The 24,024-nt window shown below is 47.5% G+C and overlaps 2 protein-coding genes across 2 annotated transcripts; both read right to left on the bottom strand.

Annotated features, from left to right (window-relative positions):
* Positions 1–1,106: 1,106 nt before the first annotated feature.
* On the bottom strand, positions 1,107–16,260 carry shisa7a (shisa family member 7a). Its single transcript, XM_086114144.1, has 6 exons — positions 15,496–16,260; positions 11,088–12,984; positions 8,204–8,358; positions 7,698–7,763; positions 7,203–7,388; positions 1,107–7,103 (listed from the first exon to the last, which is right to left on the bottom strand). Exons 2-6 carry the CDS (start codon positions 11,789–11,791, stop codon positions 6,130–6,132), a joined length of 2,085 nt encoding a protein of 694 aa, XP_085970270.1. The 5' UTR covers positions 11,792–12,984; positions 15,496–16,260; the 3' UTR covers positions 1,107–6,129.
* Positions 16,261–19,815: 3,555 nt separating this feature from the next.
* Positions 19,816–22,436, bottom strand: ube2s (ubiquitin-conjugating enzyme E2S). Its single transcript, XM_086114043.1, has 4 exons — positions 21,831–22,436; positions 21,000–21,147; positions 20,545–20,735; positions 19,816–20,456 (listed from the first exon to the last, which is right to left on the bottom strand). Exons 1-4 carry the CDS (start codon positions 21,831–21,833, stop codon positions 20,091–20,093), a joined length of 708 nt encoding a protein of 235 aa, XP_085970169.1. The 5' UTR covers positions 21,834–22,436; the 3' UTR covers positions 19,816–20,090.
* Between the last annotated feature and the right edge of the window lie 1,588 nt (positions 22,437–24,024).

Genomic DNA, 24,024 nt, shown 5'->3' on the forward strand with positions numbered 1-24,024 from the left:
GAGGATAATCATGAGGACGGAGCGAGTCTTCTCCATCAAATGGAACTCTCATTTCAGAGTCATGAATGCATCATTGAAATATTCATTTGGACAGGGTTGTCTCGTCGGCCTTATCTTGAAAGGAGCAAACGAGGTGCAAAATACATTTACATAAAGTAGCCATCCATTTTCTCGTCCGCTTATCCTCACGAGGGTCGCAGGGGTCATTACATAAAGTATAGAATTAGGGACCCTTACAGTTAGCAGTCTAATGATGGCTAATACAAGAGCTGTATCCACATGATCACTCTCCTTGGCAAACAATGCACCGGTGGAAATCAAGCAAAAGTCTAAGCCAGGGTTGTCCAAAGTCGGTCCTGGAGGGCCGCTGTCCTGCCTGTTTTCCAGCTCTCCCAGCTGTGACAGGCAGGACAGCGGCCCTCCAGGACCGACTTTGGACACCCCTGGTCTAAGCGTAATCATATTGTTGGGTCACTCTGATGTCAAGTCTCAATTGTGGTTGAGCAGCCCTTGCTCCCCCTGGTGGCAAACTACGCAAACTACAAGTGGCGCTCCAAACGTGATTCGGGTGTCGACCAAAGAGCAAACTGCTGTGCTATTTCATTTCTGCTATTTCCCAATACAGCTCACTGCAATAAATGCAATCACAGGAGCTCAGTTGCCTTGGCGAGAGCGCAAAGGGCACTATAACTTTGTGCGGGCGAGACAGTTATTTGAGGACTCTTTCTACTTTTCATTTCACATATCAGAAGTGGAGCTATCCACCCCCAAAGGTGCTGCATAACCGCGCTGCCCCGGCATTATACAACTTGTTCCATTTATGTGCACATTGAGCCACATTTCTCCCGCTGTACTGTATCCTCTCTGCATTGCTTTTATTATGTTGACTCGGGTGAGCAACTCTGGTCCTCGAAGGCAATTATCCTCTTTGTTTTAGATGTTTCCCTCCTCCAAAATAAAATGTCTTCCTTGCTAATCATTGGAAGATGCAACATATAATATGAATACCTGACCCTCAAGTAAGTAAGTTTTTTATGTCATCTGTGAAGACCATTTCATTGCAATATGTCCTGCCTCTGCCCCATCCCACAAAAAAAAGACAAAACTATGTTTCCCACCAACTTTATTTTACAAATTCTCTGTAAGTCATTGTCGTATCCAAGGGGACAGATGCGTTGAAGAATAACAAAAAGGGGGGTGGGGGATGTTGAAATGTATTATCATGAAAATAAATTCATTTTTAGGCTATTGGACACCATTACGGTCCTTACAATTGTCATTTACTTTTGGCAATGCTTTTGTTTGACATTTCAAGTGGCCATTAAGCATCCTCGCTCTAAATGAATTCATAATGGTTCAAAACACACACCATGTTCATTCATTTCGCTCAAAAAAACACCAAAAAAAAGAGGTCCCTTACATTCCTGTGTATTGTTGGCTCTCAGCGGTGAAAAAGATATACAGTGGTGTACCGCTGTAGCCAAGCAGAAGACCATCATAATAAGCAAGACTGCAAACGTTATGAGTTTGGCACTGCACAATTCATTAAATACGTACACAGAATTTGCTTTTTAATTCTCAAATCAATGAAGATATCACTCAAAATAGTTTTCTGATTGTACTAGCTATACAAAATACGTTACTTGCACAAATTAGATTCACTATTTAGAAAAGTGGGAGAACATGAGTTTGGGTAGATATGGCTTGTGAGAGTTTACAGACTTTGCTACAGAGCTTTTGTGGCTCTATTCAAATTTAAGAACTAAAAAAAAAACCTAATACTGTACTACCCCCTCTTCAATAGACCCTTTACACGTGACGTCGGTATGTGTAGCTTTATCTTACCTTCGGTTGCGTCGCTTGTATTTGTTAATTTAATAAAACCAAAACAAATGACAAACAAGATCTTGGGACGTGGACACGGAGGAAACCGAACAAGAGAAGTAAAACACTAGTGATGCCAAGACGTTAACAGAGGAAGAATTGCTGCGAGCAGACCCTCATGCTAACCTAACCACCGGATATTAGTGTGATGGCGTTGCGTTTTTGGGTCTTTTTGACAGCTCCTCCAACTACAATGCCATGGTGGTGGTATTAAAAGCCGGATTAATTTGGGTTAGACATCGCCGAGGGCTCGCCCCAACAGTCCAATCTCGTCACAACGCACCTCGAGGGGAAAAAAATGAATCTCTACGTCATCACGGGAGTTCGTCGCCACCGTTTCCTATAAAATGGCCGCCAACTAATAATGCAATACGAACATTAATAGATGTAAAAATACGGACGTGTAATTCAGTGTAAACATGTCAATTACAAATACATGCATATGAAGAAAAATGATTTGATAAGACATGAAACAGACAACTGCCGTGTTCCTACTTCATCTATGAAAATATTCAGCCAGCAAACGTGAGCGACAGTTTCGGCCGTCACAAACCGCCAGATTCGCTTCCGTTTAGCGGACATGTTTTCAGAGCATTGTCCGCCGTGCCTCCGGAAGTACGTACAGCAACGAGGTTTTATGGCGAAAATTTGGTTGACATAATGACGTTTACGTTATAAAGGTGTTCGTTCTCAGCAAAATCGGAAAATGGATTACGTGAAATGGGGCCTTTGAAATGTGAACGTTATAGGGGTGAAATCGTAAACGGGGTTGGTTGAAAAGAGGTTGGACTGTCATTAGCACGCCCGTGTGCTAGCCCTTCTGCCACCACTAGCAATTTAAGACAGATCGACACGCGGGGGTCAATTGGGCCACATTTGAGCATTAGTTCTGAACAACTCATCAAATATCAAAACAGTTGCTTGTTATAATGCTGATTGGTGTAATCAAGTAATTGTTGCACCTCTAAATCTGATAACATTAGCAAATACGGATTGGGATCGACATATGGCATCACCTTGAAAAGGGTCTATTTCCCTGAAATATGCACGGATGTTTTTCCAGCAGCTCTTCTCCAGCAAAAACATGTCATGAAACGTCACACGTGTATAATGGTATCACAGGTTTTAACTCACGAGAATCAAATGAGGGACCTTTGCTCGTCTGGTGGCGGGCCTTTAAAAAAGCGCATCCCAAAGGACTCCCCGATACCCTTTTTAGAACTTCTTGCTCAACCCAAGCAATTGTATTAGATAAAGACACCATAAGGTCAAGGTCTAGGCACAGTACGTACAGCTAGAAACAAGAAAATGACCTTAGAGTCCAGACGTACTAGAAATGCTTCTTCAAAGAACGGAACCAGGCATGCATCAAGGAACCACATGTTTTGAACAAAATAGAACCTAGTGAGGAAGCTAAAAGTCATCCCAAAAAACGATAAACACTAAAACCCCACCAAATAAATGAACATCACATCATAAGATAATCGCGGATAATAACCATAACAATTATAATAATCATCAATAAGAGCACGCCATCATATTCAGAACAACGACATCGAGCACTGCGTATAAGGAAGATTGTTCAAATGAAATCGGTGTCCTTTTGTCGACAAAAGCGAGCGCTTGAATTCTTCCCCACCATCAGCAAAATGGGGGCCCGGCTAGTCTAGTTGTGCAAAATTTGAGTTTCTTGCGTGGTGACTCTTTCAACTGTGCTGCGTTTGCCCTTCTATCGTTATCGACGTGAATACTCTCCATACGCAATGACGATACCAACACAAAATCAAAGAGCATCTTCTATGGACCACAGATATCACATACTACAGTGTGTAAGGAGAGGATAGCCCTTGGTATTGATAAGCGTTGTTATTGATGTTTATTGGGGTTCTTTTTCTCCGGCGTGTTTTCACCCCTTACTGGCTGCAGTGCGTGACGACACGGCGAGGTCTTTGCGTGGGCACGTGTTTGGAAAGGGCTTCCTGGCCGTCCCGATGTCTCCTTGCCCGTACACAATCTCGCTGGCGTGTTTGGAACAATTGGCGAAACGCATTGCAATGGTGATTGTCTGACCAGCTTCCTCTGTGGTAGATTTTCGGAGTACCTCCAGAAAATGGCTTTGAAGGACATGTTGGATGCGTGCAACCTCTGCGACATTTCGACTCATTCTATACTAGTCATTTGTGCTCTGTTTAAATCGATACAAAAACGAAAGAAAAACATCTCCTTCGGTTACGTTAAAGCAAGTTGACTATTCTTATGTACGATGCATATGAAAAGTCTACACACCCTTGTTCAAAGGCTACAGTTTTAGATGAAGCGTTTTAAAAGGAAGGAGGAGCCTACAGGAACAGCTGAACTTTATCTGGGGTTAATCAGAGACACCTTAAAAGTGTCGATGCGGGTTTCACGTGAGTTTTCAATGTGAATGTTTGATTCTGAGCACAGCGACATCCCCAGTTATCGGAGGGTGTGGACACCCTCATTATTTCGGCTCTTTGTCCCCTCTCGAAAGGATTTTCAAAATGGAGTGATACCAGTTGGACAAAAAAAAACAAAAAACATTTGAACAGTGGCGTGTAGACTTTTCATATCCACTGCAATCATGGCTCTTGGTTATTTGGTAGCCCATTTTTGTTTTTGCAGTCAGCTTCTGATTTCAAACAACGGGACGCTGTCGTCTTGTGATAGCGTCTTTGACACGTTTGGCAGTGCAAAGGCGACGACCAGCGAGACTTCCTCCTCGAAGCTAAGGTCACATGGCAACACGGGGCAACGTGGGCGTCGGACCGCTCCGCGTTTGTCCGCGCTTTGAATGCGTGCGTCGTCCTGGTTGCTACGTCGTCCCAAAAAAAGTCACTCTTGCTGACGGGAAGCAGCACGAGTCAGTTTCTCCCTGTGGCGAGGGCAGACCAACATCCTTCTGCTTACCCACGAGAATCATCTCCCTCGTAAATCATTGTAGGCGAGGGCTTGCCCAGCAGGTAGTTGGCTCCGTTCTTTCATAAATTGTCTTTCCCACAAGGTCTTCTTCCTTTATCAGTCCTTTGAGTTTGTGTGCGTGCATGCGCATATATATATATATATATATATATATATATATATATGATCTAATATGGCTCCTGAGTGCTTTTTCAAAAGCGTCGACTGTACAACATGTACTGTACCGCCGTGTTCCTCCACCCCACCGCTCTGTGCAAGTAATGGCACTGCTGTGTATATGGCAAAGATGGCAAATTCACTTACAAAATATGGCTGATGTATGCTATCGCACAACTGGAGCGCTCCCGACGCTTTAAAAAGTGGTCGTTTTGAAGCCGTTTCACTATGACGCGGATTAGAATTGTCTCAATAGGCTTCTTGCCTTCCGGGTGAAATTTCAGGATAAACCTAAAAGGCATCATAAACTTTCCAGGTCAACTTCATTTCATTTTATCCAATCCATTTTGGGCGAACAAGGGGGGCTGAACGGCAAACGTGACAACAGGTGTTCGATTTAGGACGGGGGGGGGGGGGGCATACGTTTTCCTGGTTCAATTGGAATCACGTTTTGACATCCTGACACCAAGACGTCATCAAACAATTGATCCAGCAAAATAACGGTTCGGCATGAGCAAATTTGCCTGCAAGCGATCATGCTTGTGGCTATTCTCATTGGTCCAGGTGATTTTTTTTCGCAAGGCAATGAATCGATCGCAACTGGACCGCTCTATTGGTCCGAGAGGACGTTTTGCGTCCCATCCAAGAAGACTTCATCAATTCAAGCAACAAGGCTTGTTTTCGGACAGAGCAGCCCGAGTTGCCGTGGGAAACCCGAGTTGGAGGCACGTCCCACCACCAAAAACCATCATTAAGATCTAGTTGCTGAGAAACTCCAAAGCAATTGTTGTGGAGTAATCACAAAAAAAAGGTGAGTTGAGGAACTTCATTTAGGCAAAAGGTAGTCCTTTGCTGCCATCTTGTGGTGTTTATCGGCAATTACAATCCCATTGAGGGTGGCACCTGTTGTTTATTTTATTGTTAGAGTGCAAAAAAAAAAAAAAAAGTGAAACTTTGAACGGCTGGACGCTCGGAGGTCAAATGAAATTCACCTGTAAAGATGAGAGTTTATCTCCTGAAATTTCAAGCGAACATTTTGTGAGTTGTACACGTTAGACCGTCACCTTGTTCTATTTCTGGCAGCGGTGAATCGAGAGATTAAATGCAGACGGGCGAGGGGTGAGCTCGTCGTTAGGCACAACGCCCCCCTCACACCGTGACCTCATTTTTGCTCCCCGTCCTGATTTGACTGCCGCCGCCCCCGCCGCCACTGCCGCCCCCCCCGGATCCGCCGCCAGCGCCTCCCCCACCCGGGATAAAGTGCAGCTGCTCGATCGTGTTCTGCCGTTTGTTTGCGAAAGCCATCCTGCGGGCGTTGTGGCCCCCTAGCGTTCCCGTTCCCATGACGACGCCCGCCCCGGGTGTCTCCCCCGCCCATCCCATGCCCCCGCTGATGTGGCCGGTCACGCCCGGGTTCCTCTCCTGCTCTCTGCCAGACGTCGGGTGAGAGTTCATCTTGATCATGTGGTGGCGGTCCAGGGAGGGGGTGGCGCACACGTTCTGCTGGGACTGGGCCTTCTGCTGGCGAGGCAAGGTGGGGACACCCCCTCCCGAGTGGGCGTACGGATCCATGACCCCCATCCCGCCCATCCTCTCCTCCAAGTGGTCCGGGGACATGAGCAGCCGGTCCTGTCTTTCGTGTCTCTCCTGCCTCTCGTGTCTTTCGTGCCTGTCCTGCCTTTCCTGCCTGTCTTGGGTCTTACGGGTGAGGGTCTGCGTGTTCGAGTTCTTACCGGAGGCAGCCATGGCCTTGTAGTACTGGTGCTGCTGGTTCTTGGAAAGACGGGACAGGGTGCCGGTGTTGCCGGGGACGTCGCCCATGTTGAGCAGCTGGTCGCTGGACTTGACCTTCCTGGGTTTGGAGAGGGTGTCGTAGTTGGGGTTGTACTGGGGCTCCGGCGGGTCCAGCGGGTAAGGGTTGGGCGTGGGCGAGGCCGGCATGCCGGACGGCGGCGGCGGAATCCAGGGCCGGGCCGCGTGTCTGGGAAGCGTCCCCCTCCCGCCGAGGGTGTAGTCGCCACCCCAGTGGAGGTGGTGCTGGGAGGACTGAAGGGCCGGCTGAGCCGTGTGCGGGCGGCGCTTGGTGGTGCAGTAGCCGGACGAGTACTCGTCCAGACCTTTTTCTGAAAGCGGAACGAGATTCCTTAGCGGCACGCGACGGCGCCTCCCTCGCGGGCGAGCGAAGGGGGGCGGGTCACCGCGACGGAAACGACCGTACTTACCGAGCCGTTTGAGCGAGGAGTAGCGGTTGAGTTCGGGCTTGGTCGCGCTCTCGTAGGAGGGGGGCAGCTGAGCCAGGTTGTGTAAGGAGTGGTGGAAGGCAGGCTGGGATTTGGCGTTGTTGTGCTTACTGGACAGCAAGGTGCCCCCCGCCGCCAGCTGAGCGTTGTTCATCCGAGGCGTGCGTTCTGCGACAAGTCACAGGGAGTGGGTGCTACATTCAGTGAGATGTTCTCCTTTCGTTGATCTCATCGAAATCATTCCAAATGAAGACAAGCATCGGAGCATTTCAGGTCATTTGAGCACATTTGTTCTTTGGATCAAAGCGGTAACCCTTCACGTCAATGAGCGCGCTCGTCGCTCAGTTTCAAAAAGGGCCGCCGGTACTTTGACTGTATATTGTCAGTTGACATGTTGCTGCACCGTTTGTTTTCTTCCTAAGGTATAAGCCCGGTCATGGCCCAAATCGTATCTCAAGGCGCCATTGCAGCACTTACCGATCGTGGCGGTATGTTTGGGGCTGGAGCCTGACGTGTGGATGAAATTGTGCTGCAGGTTGCCCACTGTAATGAAAAGAACACGATGCTTCATCATCGGCTCAACGGCAATTTTTCAATTTTATCCCACCAAGAGATCTTTTTTTTTTTTTTTTGGTCAAGCACACTCGACACCCTCACGGAGGTTTTTCAAGTACCTGGATCATGAATGGCTAATTAAAATCTGAAATAATGATTGCTGCAAACCTCTGCTTGTTGAAAAGAAAATTAACGACAAAAAAAATAAAACAACAACAACGACAGTCCTTCTGCACACAGATACAGTATGAGTATCTATCCTTGAATGTCGTGCTCGTTATTAAAAATAAAAAACTAATTAAACAACAACGGTAACGTTGGCCTACGCTTGTTTTTTTTTTTTGTCCACGATTTATTCGAAAGCAGGCATTCCACACATTCCATCAGCCGCGCAGACAATTGTGCTCTAAAAAGCCGTGCGCCCTCACATCTGTTGTCCTTGCTGGGCAGTCCCGGGGCGTAGAGGTTTTTGGGAGCCCTCCCCAGCGTCCCCTGGCCGTCCCCCATGGTCAGAGCCACGCTGTTGTTCCTCTCGTCCTGCTGCACCGGACTGGACTGGTGACGCAGCATGTCCACCAAGGCTCTACAAGGGCGGAAAGTAGAAATAAAGACCCGCTGAGAGTTTCAACAGTCGACATCATCTGGTTTACAACAGTAGGCGGCGCCTCTGAGGCTAAAAAGTCGTCCGAGATGATATTCGGGGTCCCCCTTTGTCACTTGAACTGTTATGATATCGCCCCCCCCCCCCCCTCCACCACCTCCCGGGCGCGGTCTGCGCTTCTCGTCGAACCCTACTGCAAAAAGCTTGGAGTGCAGTAGTAGGCGTAAAGATGATCAATATTTTTAGCGGAACTAAAACCCCCAAATCCAATTTTGCTCGGGGCCCTGCGGAGACGTAGGCCGACTCCGGTTGTTTTCATGGATGATGGAATCTCTGAGGAAACTATCACGAGGGTCGGAAGGCACCGGGAGCATTTCAAAAAGGCTTACCGGAAAACACGGGTTTGTTTTGTTCACGACATGAACGTTTTAGTCTTCCAGCTAAGACAAGGAAATGAAATTTTGTTCGATGGGCAATTTGGCTTCGATGGCAAGAATTGATTTATGAATGTAAAAGTTGAAAGGTTTAAGGAGAATAAAGAATTATTCATCAAATTTCCGGTTTGTCACTTAAATATCGATAACCCTTTGGCTTGCTTGGCTACACGTGCGCACGCACGCGCACGCAAATCAATAGTGGCACCAAAAGACAGTCCAAAAACGATCGAGACACAGTATGTTTTTTTACATCTGTGCATTTTGCATTTATCTGTTGATAAACAAAACAAACATTATGGTGCGCCGAATGGAAGTTCATCGTCATGTAACGGAACAAACCAAATGTCGGCTTAAATCTCAATACTTCCCACAGAAAGTGAATTCAGCGGAATATTTTCAAGACGAATCATTTTTCTCCCGGGCCAGCTGAAAGGCATCTCCGAGATAAAAATGGCTGCATAAAAACAGCAATAAGCGAGAACCCAAAGGCGCCCGTTGATGCACGCGTCATTCTTAATCCCGCGGTGAGATTTGCGCTTTGTCTCTGCACGGCGAACTACAACAAGAATCATTCAAGCTGTTGTGAAACGAAGAGTTGAACTGAACGTTGACGATCCTTCGCGTATGGAATCGGCGCATTGCCGACATTGGCGGTGACATCCAGTGCAGCATCTGAGCCGAAAGGCCCGGAGGACTTTGCGGCGGCAGCCTCTCGCACTTTCCAGCTGATGACTAAGAGAAGGATTGTGAAGGCCGAATAATGAATCTGGGCCATTCATCGAGTCCTGAAAACCTCATTTCTTCACATCATTCACACACGCATGTGCGGAATAGAAGTTCTCATGCGTTGCGCTTCGTCCAAGTTCAGATATTGAGAAAAAATAAATAAAGTAGAAGTACCGATGCATCAAATGTACATTTAGGAGTGTAGACAAACAAAAATGCTTTTTTTTTTTTTACTGTCAATTCTATACAATAGCCTTTTTTGATCCCCAAAATGTCACCTGACCCGGACGTGTTTTCACAGGTTAGACGGCGAATGAATGAAGACCGTGAGCTGGCGGGTTTTAGTCTGGCGCAAGTCAAGGCATAATTCAACAATTGTCCGAAAGAAGGCCGTGGCGGGGAATCGTCTTGCTTCTCCGAATCCTATTTTACGTCGTCGCCGAATTCTCCCTGATTGACATTCCTCCATGTCGCTCCCGCCCCAAGACCTCAATCGACCCAGATCTCGACCGTTGCGTTGTCGTCCTGAGTTTGAAAACGCACCGAGGCTATTTTTCACAAACGGGTCAAAACGCTAAAACGCAGCGTTGACGCAAAAAAATATTCAGATTCCGCGTACTTGAAAAGTAGCAGAGAGTGAGACATAGCGTAAGATTGAGACCGAACGAGCTACGGCGGGGGTGTCAAACATACGGCCCGCGGGCCGGAACCGGCCCCCCCCCAAGGAGGTTCGATCCGGCCCAGCAAGATCATTTAAAAGTGAAACAAAAAAAAATGCATTGAAGACACAGAAGGAATATTTTCAATAAAATGCAATTCGTGGATTATCAGCTAGGGGGCACACTGTTTTGATCACAGGAGAAGACGACATGGTTTTGATCGGGGAAGAAAACAGCAGTCTCAGTCTGTCACCGAGATAGACCCAACGCAGCAAATGACATGAAAGTGCATCCAAAACAAAGGCAAGAGATGAGATTTTGGCGATTCATAGCACAGTACGGTTTCATGTTAACGGTTTGGCCCACTTGACATCTACAGAGTCCGTGTGAAATGAGTTTGACACCCCTGATCTACGGGAAGAGAGTGATAGAGGGAGCAACAGAGCGATAGCGAGAGAGAACGCTAGTTAGAAAGAGAGACAAGGTTGGAGAGAGAGAGAGAGGCTAGAAGAGATTGCAATCAATAGAGATGGAAGCAGAAGGCCTGAGAGAACAACAGAAAGATTGAGAGCGATACAAAGTCATATACGATAATCGTGTGCGTCTGTGTGAGAGAGAGCGAGAGCAATAGATAGAACACGATGGCAATGTGGTAGAGAGAGCGAAATGGAGTGATAGAGCCATCGAGTACAGCTTGAGCAGTGTCGACGAAGCGAGTGGTAGAAACACACACACACACACCCACTGACCCGAGAGACTGAGAGATGTTGGAGACGGGCGGGCAGACAGACAGACGGAGAGAGAGACGGATGGATGGACGGACGGCGTATGCAAAATGAGCAGTCCTTTGTGGTTTTTCAAAAAGCGGGAGAGGTGGCGAACTGCTGACCTTGGCATGTTGAGGTCCCTCTGGATGGCCTCGTGCTGCACCTTGTTGAAGACCACCTTGATGCCCACGGCCACGGCCACCATGAACACCACCACGCCTCCGATCACAAAGCCCGTGTTGTGGCTCTGCTGCTTCAGGGGGTCGAAGTCCGGGTCGGGGCCCAGCTCCTCTTCGATGACCAAGGCGTTGGACTCGGTCTTGGCCCAGGCGGGCGAGTCGTAGTTCTTGCAGCTGTCCTGGTCCAGCTGCCGGTTTCGATCGGGGCAGCAGAAGCGGTAGTGGCACGTCCCGCAGCAGTAAACGAACGTGTCCTTGGTGCAGTTGAAGGAGTTGTCAAAGTGTCCCATCACGTCGTAGTAACCCTGACACACGTCCATCCACACGTCGATGAGGCGCGGGGCCACCTGGGCGGCGCCCAAGGGCGGGGCCAGGGCCTCGGACGACGTCACGTTCTTGGGGAACATCGCTTGGGCCATGGGCTTCGGGGGGGCCTCCAGGACTCCCTCCGCGGGGCTTCCGGGAACTTTCTTGGGGGCCTCGGGCCGGCCGCGGAGGGCGGCCGGTCTCGGGTCAAACCGTGGCATGGAGGGGCCGGGCTGGGTGGAGGACGGGGCGGAGGACGGGAGCGCGTCCTCGCCGGCGCTATGCGGGGCGCCGAGAAGGACGACCAGCGCCAGGATGCGGAGCCTGGCCGTGGGCGTCATTTTTACATGACGATGGGACGGCGCTTTTGTTGTGCAGGTTTCTAGCTCGCCGGCTGATTCCAAAAGCGCACTCGTGAATATTCGCAACACAAAAGCAGCTTCATTCGGAAAAGCTGACCGGATCAAATTTGGCGGAGGAAAAAAAAAAATGAAAAAGAAAGGAAAGGATCGCAGGCGAATACTCTTAAACTGGCAGCTTTGATTTGAGATCGTTGCCAATGGCTTTGGAACGGGAGAGTCGAGTGCGCGCGAATGGCGTGGCAAAGCTTTTCAGACTCAGCCCGGAAAAGAAAGTTCGGAGGCAGTCCGTTACATTCCCGTACCGACGGCGGCACTTGAACGGCGCATCGATTCAACTGCAAAGGTTTCCGTAATGACGGTACGGCGCATTCAAAAGTAGGCACTCGTTCGATATCTCATCGGCGCGTCGTAAACACGGACCGCCACTCGCTCGGTGACTTCAGGGGAGCCCTCGGGAGACTCCCCCCCTCTCCCGCCCCACTAACTCTTTCTCTGGCATATCTAAAGATAACACGCTGTACTTTTATCTCCTGTTTTTTATTCCCGGGTTTGGATGAGCGCGCATTGGCGCTGGCCTGGCACGGGCTGTAACTGTGATGGGGTGCTGGTGGGTGATAATGAGGGAGCTTTTAAGTGTGAGGAGGGGGAGGAGGAGGCTACTGCTGGAAATTACGAGTAAGCACAAAGCGAGGAAATGGCTCCCCGCCCGCGAGAGACACTGCAAGCGACCACTTTTGCCGTTCTTCTGCCCTCGGCTCCCGAATTGCCGGTCCCATTTCAACTGGGGTGACTAATTAAGCGTGTGATAAATGACATCTCTTTCCCCCTCCCCCACCCAAAAAAAAAAAAAAAAAAATCAACCAAACTCAAACGGGGAGAAAAACTATCTCCGATTTGTCACTGGGAATGAGGAGTGGCTTTCAAAGACGATCACTTTTGTGGAGAAATATGTCAATTTGTGAAAGTTATTGTGCCGGCAAATAATAGGACGATGGCAGATGCCGGAGAATAAAATATAATTGCATGTAATTTTGAAAAATGCGTGGCAGAGAATGGAGGTACGTATGGATGGGAGAGGCAGCGGGGAGGGTGGGCTTCTGGAAGCTTTTGCGGGGGTGTTTGGTTCAAGGGGCGCAGGGCCAAAAAAGGCCTCTCTCGGAGGGGGGGGTCCGCTGGAATACAAACAAGAGATGAAGTGATTAGTGGCGAGGTAAATCCAGGAAAGGTGAGCCAGGGGGAGAGATTGAAAGGAAGCACAAAGAGAGGCGAGGAGGAAGAGCCGCCGGAGGTATAGGAGCAGAGACGGCCGCGAGTGGGAGTGCGGCGCGTGGGTGGGGAGCTACACAATCAAGTACATTTCTCCCAGCACTTAAGCGCCACGGCGCACGCACGAGAGCTGCAACATTAGGACGCGCGTATAGAGGGCCAAATAACCGCCGCAAAGTCAACGGCCTTTCCTCAACACCTCTTCGCAGTCAGAATGTTGTGTGTGCATCGAGCATGATTCTTCTGATCTGGTGGATATTGAATTCCATCCAAAATGTGTGTACCGTTGCAATGTCGTAATTTTGTGTAAAAAAAAAAAACTAACCAACAACAATAATAAACAAAAACGATCAATCGACGGCATCATTGATCGGTTTTGCGCGGCGAGACATCTCGTTCACATCAGCGGCGTTCTGTGCGACCATCGTGAATTTCTCAGCATATAGTGTTAGACTTTTCCCAATATTTGTCAATAATTTTGGTGGGTTTTTTTGGAGGATGGAGGGGGTGAAATCATTTCAGCGGGCGTCACTTCAAAGCAAAATTTGGCTATTTGTTGCCCGGGTCGTTCCCAATCTCCCTCCCACGTGTCGTCCCAAAAGTTAGGTCATGTGGACGATTACGTGGCCTTGGAAGGTCCCCACCTGTGACACAGCCAAAGGTTTTCAGGCATCCTCGTGTCAAAGGCCTGGCCCTTCTCCGTCCGCTGCTCCCTCTACTACATGGGAGCAAGTCACCTCCCGTTTTTCAGCGAAAAAATGGAAATTGGAAAAACATTCAATGATATGTTTATTTAAAACAAGTCGGGAACTAAAAAATAAGACCGTAATGTGTTTCCCTCGAAGAACTTCTGCTACGGTTACCTTTTTTGGCTGCGGCCACAGCGTAGAAGAAGAAATAGTTGTAGAAGAAGAACGTCTTGAAGCCCCAAGGAGAACTGATTTCGAGAGAAACAAATTACGGTCCTTTGTTATTCCACCACTTGTGTTCAATAAACACGTCGTAGGAGCTCAGAAAAGGCGAATTTTCCGGTTTTCAATTTCAATTATTTGGACGAAAAAAACCGAGAGATGGCTTATTCGGGTTCAATTGAGACAGCGACACCGCTCCCTAGTGGACGGAGGGGGAACTGGCCTTTCGACATGTGGAACGGAAGTGCGAACCGTGTGCATTGGAACTGCGTGACGTTTTTCCTCAAATAAAAAAGCGCGTGCCCGCTGATCCACAAACGTATCAATTCTACAATTCATAAGCAGAATAGAATGTTGACAAATGATGAACCATTATAAGGGCACACCGTGTAACTCGCGGAGATAATTGTGTGAAAATTCTGAGACAAATCTCGCCTCTTTCCTTCGGCCTTTCTCTCGCTTTCTCTCAGATTCCGTGCGTGGGTTGAGGCAGCTAACTCTCTCAGAATAGCACTGCAGCGCCGTCTGTGTGATGGGGAACGGAAGGGAAGCGAATGCAATTGGAACCCGTGGGCAAAAACAACCCCCAAAAACGGGTGAAAACGCGTTCTTGTAAAAGGATTCAACAACAGCTTCGTGTGAATTTTCTGTTGGACCAAAAAAAAAAAAAAAGCATCACTTCGGCCAGCGGCCTCTAGCAAAGGCACACTGTGTCAACTGAGGCATTGCAGCAAGGGGGCGGCAGGAAGGACGGAGGGGGTGAATGGCACACATTGACGAGTGTGAGGATGCATCGTTATGAGCAGCCACCGAGAGGAGGACGCAAAACAAAATCCAAACAAGCAAAAAGGAATCAAAATGCACAAAATGACCCTGCGTGATTGAGCCACACCCACCAAGTGTTACTTTGGCGCTAGCGCGTTGCAACAGGTGCTTGTCGGAGAAACTCCAGCATGCATTGGAAACATTCGGGGGGGGGGGGGTATTCAAAACACGAGTGCGCGACAGAGGCAGATTCATCAAAAACCACAGCACCGTAGCGCCCCCCCCCCCTAAAAAAAATGTCTTTTATATCCCGCTGCTGCACAATTAATGAGTGACGTGATTTCCCCCCTCCTCCCCCCGCACCGACAGATGAATTAGTTGGAACTCGTAACGGGGAAATGGACATGACTTGCATGTCGCTGTGGGGCTGCTTGCTTGCTCGCTGCTTGCGGGTGCGTGGGTGTATCCTCGCCGCTGTGTGTCTGCTTCTTCGGGAGTGCTCTCAACATCATTATTCTCATTATGCGCGTGCACATACGCTCGGTCATGTATCACTATGAATAGGATTGCTCAAACCCCCAAAATGAAATAAAACATCGCGCACGTGGTTGCGAATAACATAAAATAAAAGAAAATCAAATGAAAAAGTGACGAGCAGATAATAACATGACAAATTCACAGAAACATGCGCTTCGATGATGAATATGCAAATGTTTTCAAAAGTGCAGCGTCGTGTCTTACCTGTGCGCAGCTGTGTGAGGTCTGCGCACTCAACCTCCGCGTCTCTCACTCAGACCGGCAGCCTGTTGTTATTAGACCAGCAGATGATCCGGATCCCGGAACCCCGGATCCTGGATCTGGATCCTGAGCTAGACCACCTGTTTTTTTTCCCCCTGTCTGTGTTGTTTAATTAGAACGAGCAAGTGTCGCAGGTCTCCGTCGTCCTCGCTCTTGATAAATCCACGCACACGCACGACATATAGGGAAGCGAGGGGGGAGGGGGGGGCTTTGCAGGGGGGGGGGGGGTCAGCACCACCAGACGAGATGTTCTGAGATGTTCTCACACATGTCAGCTAGAGGATTCCGATGCAGAGGAAACCCACGGCGGGGTTAACGATGCAACTTTTGTCGAAGAGAATAGCAAGCCTGATCCTCGCCGAGCTGCTGCTGCCGCATCTTGTGATTGGACGCTCACCGGCTGCTGCTGATGAGACTCTCAACTCTCCTCCGAGCTGATTAGGCGCCTTCTCATCCCTCCCGTTTTAATCACTGAAAGTGCGAGCCCAACCCCAGTAGCAGAAGCGGCAAAGAAGTTTAATTGAAGCGGCAGCCGACAGAAGGGTGATCAGCCTCCGGTGAATGTGCGAGCGTTGGGAGGAAGAAGATGAGGGGGAGGGGAGGGGAGACATAGAAACATGGTTGCCAAGGCAACAGTGTCATTATGTTGGTGGCAATTATGAAAGAGATGAAACCAGAGGAGGGGAGCGGAGGGGGAAAAGATTGGCGCAAAAAAAAAAAAGCGTGAATACACGAGTCATTTGCATGGAAGAATTAGAAGGCGACTTTGCTTTGTGACGGACAAATGTGTGTGCTGTTCCTTTGGGGGGGGGGGCACGGTGTGTCGCATATGGTCTCTGTAATGGTGCATGAAAGAAGTGCTTTCGCATTCCTCCTTCAATGCGTTTGTTGGTGCGCAAATGCAAGGACGAGTGCAAAATAAACGCCAATTGATGAGTATTGTACAATGCGGTGGGGGCTCGTGGTGAGCAAGTCTGCCTCGCGGTCTCTGAGATTCAAAGTTTCAATTTCGGGTCGGGCCTCCATCTTCCTGTGTGGAGTGCACGCATGAATGGTGATCGAGATGGATCGAGTGATCGATAGATCGCTGTCGCTTAGACGGATTGATGAAGAGCAATCGGAGAGATGAATGAATGTAGAGTGAGCGACAAAGCGATTGATGTGGACAGAGTGAGAGATTGAGCCACAGTAGATCGAATAATGGCGTGACAGAGAGCGATAAAGATATTGTCGATAGAAGCAGCCGCCGATATGGAGCAGTAAAGTGCAGGAGAACGATACCAGGTATCAGTGGGCTCATTTCACCGGTATCGACGACTTACGAAGGCTGCCGATACTGCCCTCTTGTCGCCGTTGTACTCTCGCAAGTATATGCCTCGCATTGGCCGCCAGAATGTCTTTCTTGGAAGTGGACTGCTTCCGTGTCAATCGTCTCAAAATGCCCATGAAGATGAATGCTTAACTCATTCAGTACCAGCCAATTCTGGAGCAAGTCTGAAAAGACGTTTAAAAACGTCTTTGGGAGTGAATGAGTTAAGAGTGCGTCATTGTGAGCGAGTCGCCACCAAATCGTATACGTTTGCCAACTGCCATTTCTGCATCGCTAATTGCAAGCCTATCCATCCTCTGGTCTGCCCATTAAGACGCCATTTCTGAAACGCTACGTCCAAGTCGAAGCTTGATATCAAATGCGAATTGTGCTCTCAAATTTGGCCCTCGGGGCAGAGCGCCGAAAGTTCGCCCGGAAGAAGCGAAAAAAGGTTGGGGCTGTTGGGTGTAATTACTTGCATGTCAGGCTGCGATTGCCACACAGGTGGGAGGGGGGCCGGCGTGGGCCGTCATTAGATGCGCTCCAGTGCCGCTCTACAGGGTGTGCTTTTTCCATCGGCTGCTCTGCATGCAATTACGAGCTCCCTCCATCATGCTTGTTCCGTCGCGGCAGAACAGCGGATGACGATAAACAATGTGAACGGCGACGAGCTCGTCGTGTACGTTCACTCGGTCAGAAAATGAGACGGCGACGCCGCTTTCACTGGCGCTGGAAACACAAAGGTGACCGAAACATAACTGGCGTCGGCGGAACATGGTCGATTTCTACAACCGTAACCAAATGAATCCTCCATCGCGGGTGTGCCGACTTCAAAGTAGAAATCACAGTGGCAGCAAAATATTGAAGCAGTGGAAGTATACACCCCCCCCCCCCACCCCAAAGAAAAAAATAAAGACAATGATATTCAAACTCATGTTCAACGGGAGTCGGGACACACAAGCCACCACTCAAAGTGCCTCTGATTAACGTCAAATAAAGTTCAGCTGTTTTGGTGGCCCTTTGCTGAACATTTTGTGCTAATACTGAGTGATAATCAGGACAGTTCACGAATCCAGCTGGAAATTGGGTCTAAGATGAGGTGTGGGGGGGAGGGGGATTACGAACAGTTCCAAATAGCAGTCCATTATTAGCACGCAAGACAACGTGTCAGAAAACAGCAAAGATTTCTGGGGCACGGGGGCTAATCAGAAGCAATTGAAATCTTGGCGGGTACACCGTCTCTCTTTTAACACGAGTTTGAAAGCATCCCCAGTAATAAGATCAAATCACTCTCAAAAAGATCCAAGTCACATTGATGATGGAAAACGTTTTGAACTCATTTGTTTTTGGGTCTCACAAAAGCCTGGGTAGGTTTTGAACTGGGGTGTGTAGACTTTGAATACACCCACTGTAGAACTCTTGGGAGGGATTTGGTGAGGGGAAAAAAATGGTTAGAATATCTACAATGACTGGGGGGAAAAAAACTAAACTGTAATTGGGGATGGAATGTCCGGTTAGCAAGAAAACATAAAGCAGCCGCACCATTTTCTTTGGTGAGCCACAAGAGAGCGAGATGGGGGGAGGGAAAAAAAACAACGATGTGGTGGGTGGGCCGGGCCTTGAGTTCGACACCTGTGATTTAGTCTTCAATGAAACCTACGCAGTCGCCTTATTACAAAACCGGCACAGTGAGAGAGAGAAAAAAAAAGGCTCCAAAAGGGCCAGAGCGGAGATTTGAGCCTCAGAACGCAAAGCAAACCACTCGCTGACGTGCTGCAGCAGCTCCACTCCCTGACAAGACTAAAACCACACACACAAGAAAAGGAAAAGAAAAAAAAAACCGGAAGCTACATTGTTCATTTGTGCCTTCTTTGGGAAAATGTCAAAGTGACCTAAAAAGCCCCCCCCCCCCCCCTCCCCTGCAGTTTGCACATCCGGTCCAGTCGTTCTTCAAAATACTCTTTTCTATCCAATTTCAAGCAGAGATGGACGGTTTCGTTGGGAAATGAAAGCCAGCCTGCAGGCGAGGAAACCACACGCCGTCCAGAAACGTCTTCGGGGGTCTTTTTTGTGTTCATCCAAAACAGTCATGCTGCACACTGGACCGGATATTCTGCTCAGTAGACTCGACACTCTCGTGTGTTTTTAAAAGACACTTTCAAACACTTATTTCAACCAGCGCGAAATAATTGAATTGCAAATCCGCCCCCCCCCCCCGGCCTCTTCAATATTGTGATTTAAAATGCCATTTTTTCTTCCAAGGTTACCAGCATTTTCGTAAACTCACAATAAATGAATCTGTATGACAATAAACATCAGCTGCTGTTTTCAAGATATGACGGCGGTCGACCGTTTAGCGCGTCCACCTCACGGTGCAGCGTTTCAGTCCGGCTGCGGCCTTCCTGTGTGGACTTTGTGTTGTCCGGGTACTCCGGTCCCCCCCCCCCCATTGTGAGCGCGGATGGTTGTTCGTCAAGGTGGGCTCTGCGATTGGCTGGCGACCAGTTGAGGAAGACAGCTGGGATAGGCTCCGGCACACCCGCGACACCCGTGAGGAGAAGCGGTTGAGAAAATGCATGGATCGATATATAGATACATATAGACACACGGTTCTGGCTTCTGCAAAAGTTAAGGCAAATGAAGCACAGATCAACATTAAAGACAAGTATCTATTTCAGTCATTTAACGCGCAGTCTTTTAAGCATCCACGACGACTATTCATTCTCTTCCGCTGATCCAAAGTCAGGACGTGGGCGCAGCAGCTTCAGCAGGGAAGCCCGGACAACGTTTGATTGAAGACATTCTGATGCCAATTGCGGCTTTGTTTTCAATTCTTAGATTCAATGCCTTTTCAAGGATGTGCAGGAACCCAGAGTTGTCTTAGCATCCTAATACAACCTTGAGATCAATATCGAATTGCCCCACGGGGATAAATAAAGTTTTCTGAATCGGAATATCAATCCTCCTGAATACATTATTAGCTCATTCTGAAAATCCACGCAATGCGTCTTTTTTTGTGTGTCTTAAAAGCGGGGAGACCCGTTACATGTTAATATTTTCATTTGGAATTTAATTCTGACAAGTCAAACGCTATGGTACAAAGTGGACAGTCTGGATCGTGGTTGAGAAGGAAAATAAAATGAAAAAGGAACTTGGATATCTGTATTTACACCCACCCACACACACACACACACACGCACGCACACACGCACAAGCTGAAAATGTTGCATTAAAGTCGCCTCAATGCGCGCTTTTTATCTGCTTTCTTTTTGACGACTATGTTGTTAACGGCGCTACCGCTACTACTGCTGGCGGTCGTGCTGGGTCCGCTGGCGCCGTTCCCCAGAGCGGCGGGCACAGCTGCCGCGCCGGATCCCGCCCGCTTGCCGAGGTCTCCCGCATGCTTCTTGGGCTGCGGCCCGTCGTTTGGGTCCTGCGAGGTCCCCGAAGAGCAGCCGGGCCCCGTCATGGCATGGATCTCTGTGAGGAGGCGGGCGCGGGCCTCGTATTCCGTGTAGTCCTCCAGGAGTAGGCGCCCCGCCTCCTCATTGAGAGCCGACTCCGGGTTGGGGTGGATAAGGAGACATTTGATTGTCTGTGAGGAGGAGGGGGAGACATTTGGGGCCCATTAGAAACCGCGCGAGGGGGAGAAAGTGAAGAAAAGACCAGGCGGTAGATCTTACGAGCAAGACGTGTCTGAGCCCGAGTTCTGCCTTCCAGTCCCTCTTGAGGACATTGACACAGATCTCGCCTTTGTGGCCCACGTTGGGATGGAAAATCTTGGTGAGGAAATACCCCTTGGGAGGCACGGCGGGGAAGTCCTTACCGAGGACCAGGCGCATTCGGAACACGCCACCGGCAAACGGGGTTCCCTCTGTGGACGCGTAAACAATTCATCACATCAAGTCGACCCCGCCAGTCAATAAGCTGAGTCGGCAAACACCGCACCAAGACAAATTTAAAACCTTACGAAGGCCACTTTGAGCCAGATTACGTGGATGATATGGGCTCAATCACAAATTACATCATCGAGAGAGAAGCAAGTCAGAAAAGATAGACACAGCAATAGCAAATCAACCTTAGGTACTGTAATAGTGTACTTGAGTCTTGAGTACTATTAATATGAAAGGCCTCTTACCGGGCCCTTCTATGGCCGTGTGCAGTTCTGTTATGTCTTCATCACTGGGGTAAACCTTGATACCCTCCGGCGGGTCCGCGGCTAAGGCTGAAACTTCTTTGTACACCAAGCGAAGAACGTGGGGGGGCAAATTCTCCACATTGGAGTTCTGTTGAAAGTCAGAGAAGTTAAATCAGTCTTGCACAGGATTTAACTTATTGCCTGTGGGTGTGGAACGTATTCCCGTGATGAACGGGGGTTCACTGTATTGTAACCCAGCTTCATTACAAACACACACAAACAATTAGCCAACAATACAGAACTCAAGCAAACAATATATCAGTAAGCACCCTTTAAAAGGCTTGAACAGTCCGTACACAATTTGTCACTGCATATTTAAAATCAATTTAATAAACGTTGCCTGAAACCGAACTGTCAAATTTTACTCTCACGGTGGTTGTTGACGAGACTAAATCATTTATAAAGACGTGTATCACTGTGACTGTACACAAAGCTGCCGTCGTTGTTTAAAGACAAAAGGAAGCCAATGTAAACGTTTGCATTAGCCTAGCAGCATCAGATTGGGTTTTAAATAGACGTCACGTTAGCTACGCTAGCACAAAAAAAAACCCCTAACGCGTGTAACACTCTTGATGTAAAGTACTTCTTCTCACCGAGACACGCGCCAGACTAAAAACAGAATTCGTCAGAATATTTAAATGACATCAGCGTTTGTGTTAATATGACTGAATCGGAGTAAGGAAGGTGGACGCCTGGCGACAGCTAAACACCAAAACAAGCTAATGGCTAACAGAAACTAGTCGTACAATCGACTGTTGGCGTCCGTCTTACCATTTTCAAAATGAGTTATTTCAAAAAAGCGGATTTTAGATTTCACACACGAGGAATTCCCGCTTATGTACGACGAAAAAAATAAATATTTGGGAATAACTTGTTGGTTTTTCACGAGCTGCTGTTCTTTTCTTCTTTTTTCGTTGACACAGGAACAAAAATACGCCGCTCGGTTAACCTGGAGGCAATGCCCAATGGAATCGTAGCAGTGGGGTGCGCTGTTTGAATTCAACCAATCAGAATGTACATAAAGCGCACGTCATTATCAAGAGCCCAACCATCCGCTTGAAGAGGGTTAACACTTATCTGTCATTGGTCCGTTTGAAAAACGAAAATACACGAAACAAACCCGAAAAAACGAGGAAATTATTAAAATAGACTGGATTAAACGCTTTCTGGGTATAACAAAGGAAAACATTCCTGTTACAAAGGAGAGAATAAACCAGATGTTTTTACATTACTTTATACTGTGTGTACAGACGATGTACAACGGGGTATGTATCGGGAAATTTAGAAGGAATTTCAACACACAAACTGTGAGAGCAAGCCTCATCAATAACAAATGCCAGTTTCAGTGATCTTGCAGCAAATAATATTTATGTTGCACAGAATAGATCCAAGATATTGACATTTGTCCCTGATTACGTGAAAGATAATCACTTTTTATGTTTTGTTTCCTTACTTTACAGACCCTTTTCAGCCACAACAGATGCCTGTGCATATCTGGTGCACAAGTACAGTAGACAGACGTTGTGGCGCTGGGAAGATTATTATTAGTAGTAATAGTAGTAGTAGTAGTAGTTAATTGTTTAGTTTTTGAATACTTTCCAAAATATCAACATGTATAGCTTTCGTGTGTACGGGAGTGGGAACCGGAGTGGAAAGTTGTTGTTTTTTTACTTCCAAGAGGAAACAGGCCATTAAAAAATAACACCGGAATAGTCTGTGGCTACAAACTATGAAACAGACTGGATCAAGGACATAGTTGCGTTTGCGGTGCTCATTTAATATCTGGTTTAACTTCAATTTTACGCCTTGAAATGTTGAATACGTGGTCAGGAATCTTGGAATAATGGCATGATGTTTGCTATCACTAGTAACTGGTAGCTAACTCATTCAGCTATGATGCGCTTCCGTGCACACTCGCTCCAATTTAATGAAGCTTTTAATTCATTAGCGTTATTGTTTCTGATGCTTACCTTAGCCAATTTGCCCTGGGCATCCTAGAACACCTCAGCAACTTGCATTTCGACTAATTCACAATGCAGTACAGTAGGCAGCGGTAATGGACTACAGTATAACGTTTTGCTGCTAACTGCTGTATAACAAGAAATAAAAGATAACCAAGAATAGGCACCGGGCGGCGCTCCTACACAACGGCAAAAATCTGATGCCTGTGCCTCTCGATAAAAAGTAAATAAGCAAAGTTAATTCACTTCTGTTTTTTAGGACAGCAATTCATTACGGAACCATGGGAAGTGTTGTTTTGGATGGTATGAAACGGCCGTAACCATACCAGACATAGGCCAAAGTACTTAAGAATTATTTAAAAACAACAGCAACAAAAAAAAAACCCTAAGCCTAAGGTAAAATAATGACTTGTAGAACTACTGATTCAACTTTTGTAATTAAGTACAAGGACGAAAAGTACATAATGAAATGTACTTACTAAAATGGTCAAAAATAATTTTCACTGTCAATTTTATACACCCCTGTTACGAAACAGTGATGTACTGAAAAAAAAACGCTAAAAGTAAGCCGATTTTTATAAATTAAGGAATAGGAAGTTCATCACAAAAGCAGGTCTGTAAAGTTGGAAAAAGTCGTCCGAAAAGTACGTATTACAGTCACATATAATTGCAAGGGAAAAATACTTAATTGCAATAACCAAGTATTTTTAATGTTTTATTGCAAAACGTAACGAGCTTCATTTGATGAGGTATTACAAAGTCCAGATGTTTGTTTTCAAACAGAGTAAAAGTTGCCAAAAAAATTACATAGTTGTGCAGAGATTTCAGAAAGACATTTGTAATGATAAGAAAAAAGTAACCGTATCCCTTAACCAAGGAAAAGAGGACAATGTATTCTCAGTACGGAAGGTGATTGGGAATCAACTTTTTACTAAATAAATTATAATATTTTTTCCGGAAGCGTATTGCACATGAAGATTTTTTCCGAGTAATGTTTTTATTGT

This window comes from Hippocampus guttulatus, chromosome 6 (genome assembly GCF_054856545.1).
Source record: "Hippocampus guttulatus isolate MCC_2025c chromosome 6, RoL_Hgut_1.0, whole genome shotgun sequence".
NCBI classification, from domain to species: domain Eukaryota; kingdom Metazoa; phylum Chordata; class Actinopteri; order Syngnathiformes; family Syngnathidae; genus Hippocampus; species Hippocampus guttulatus.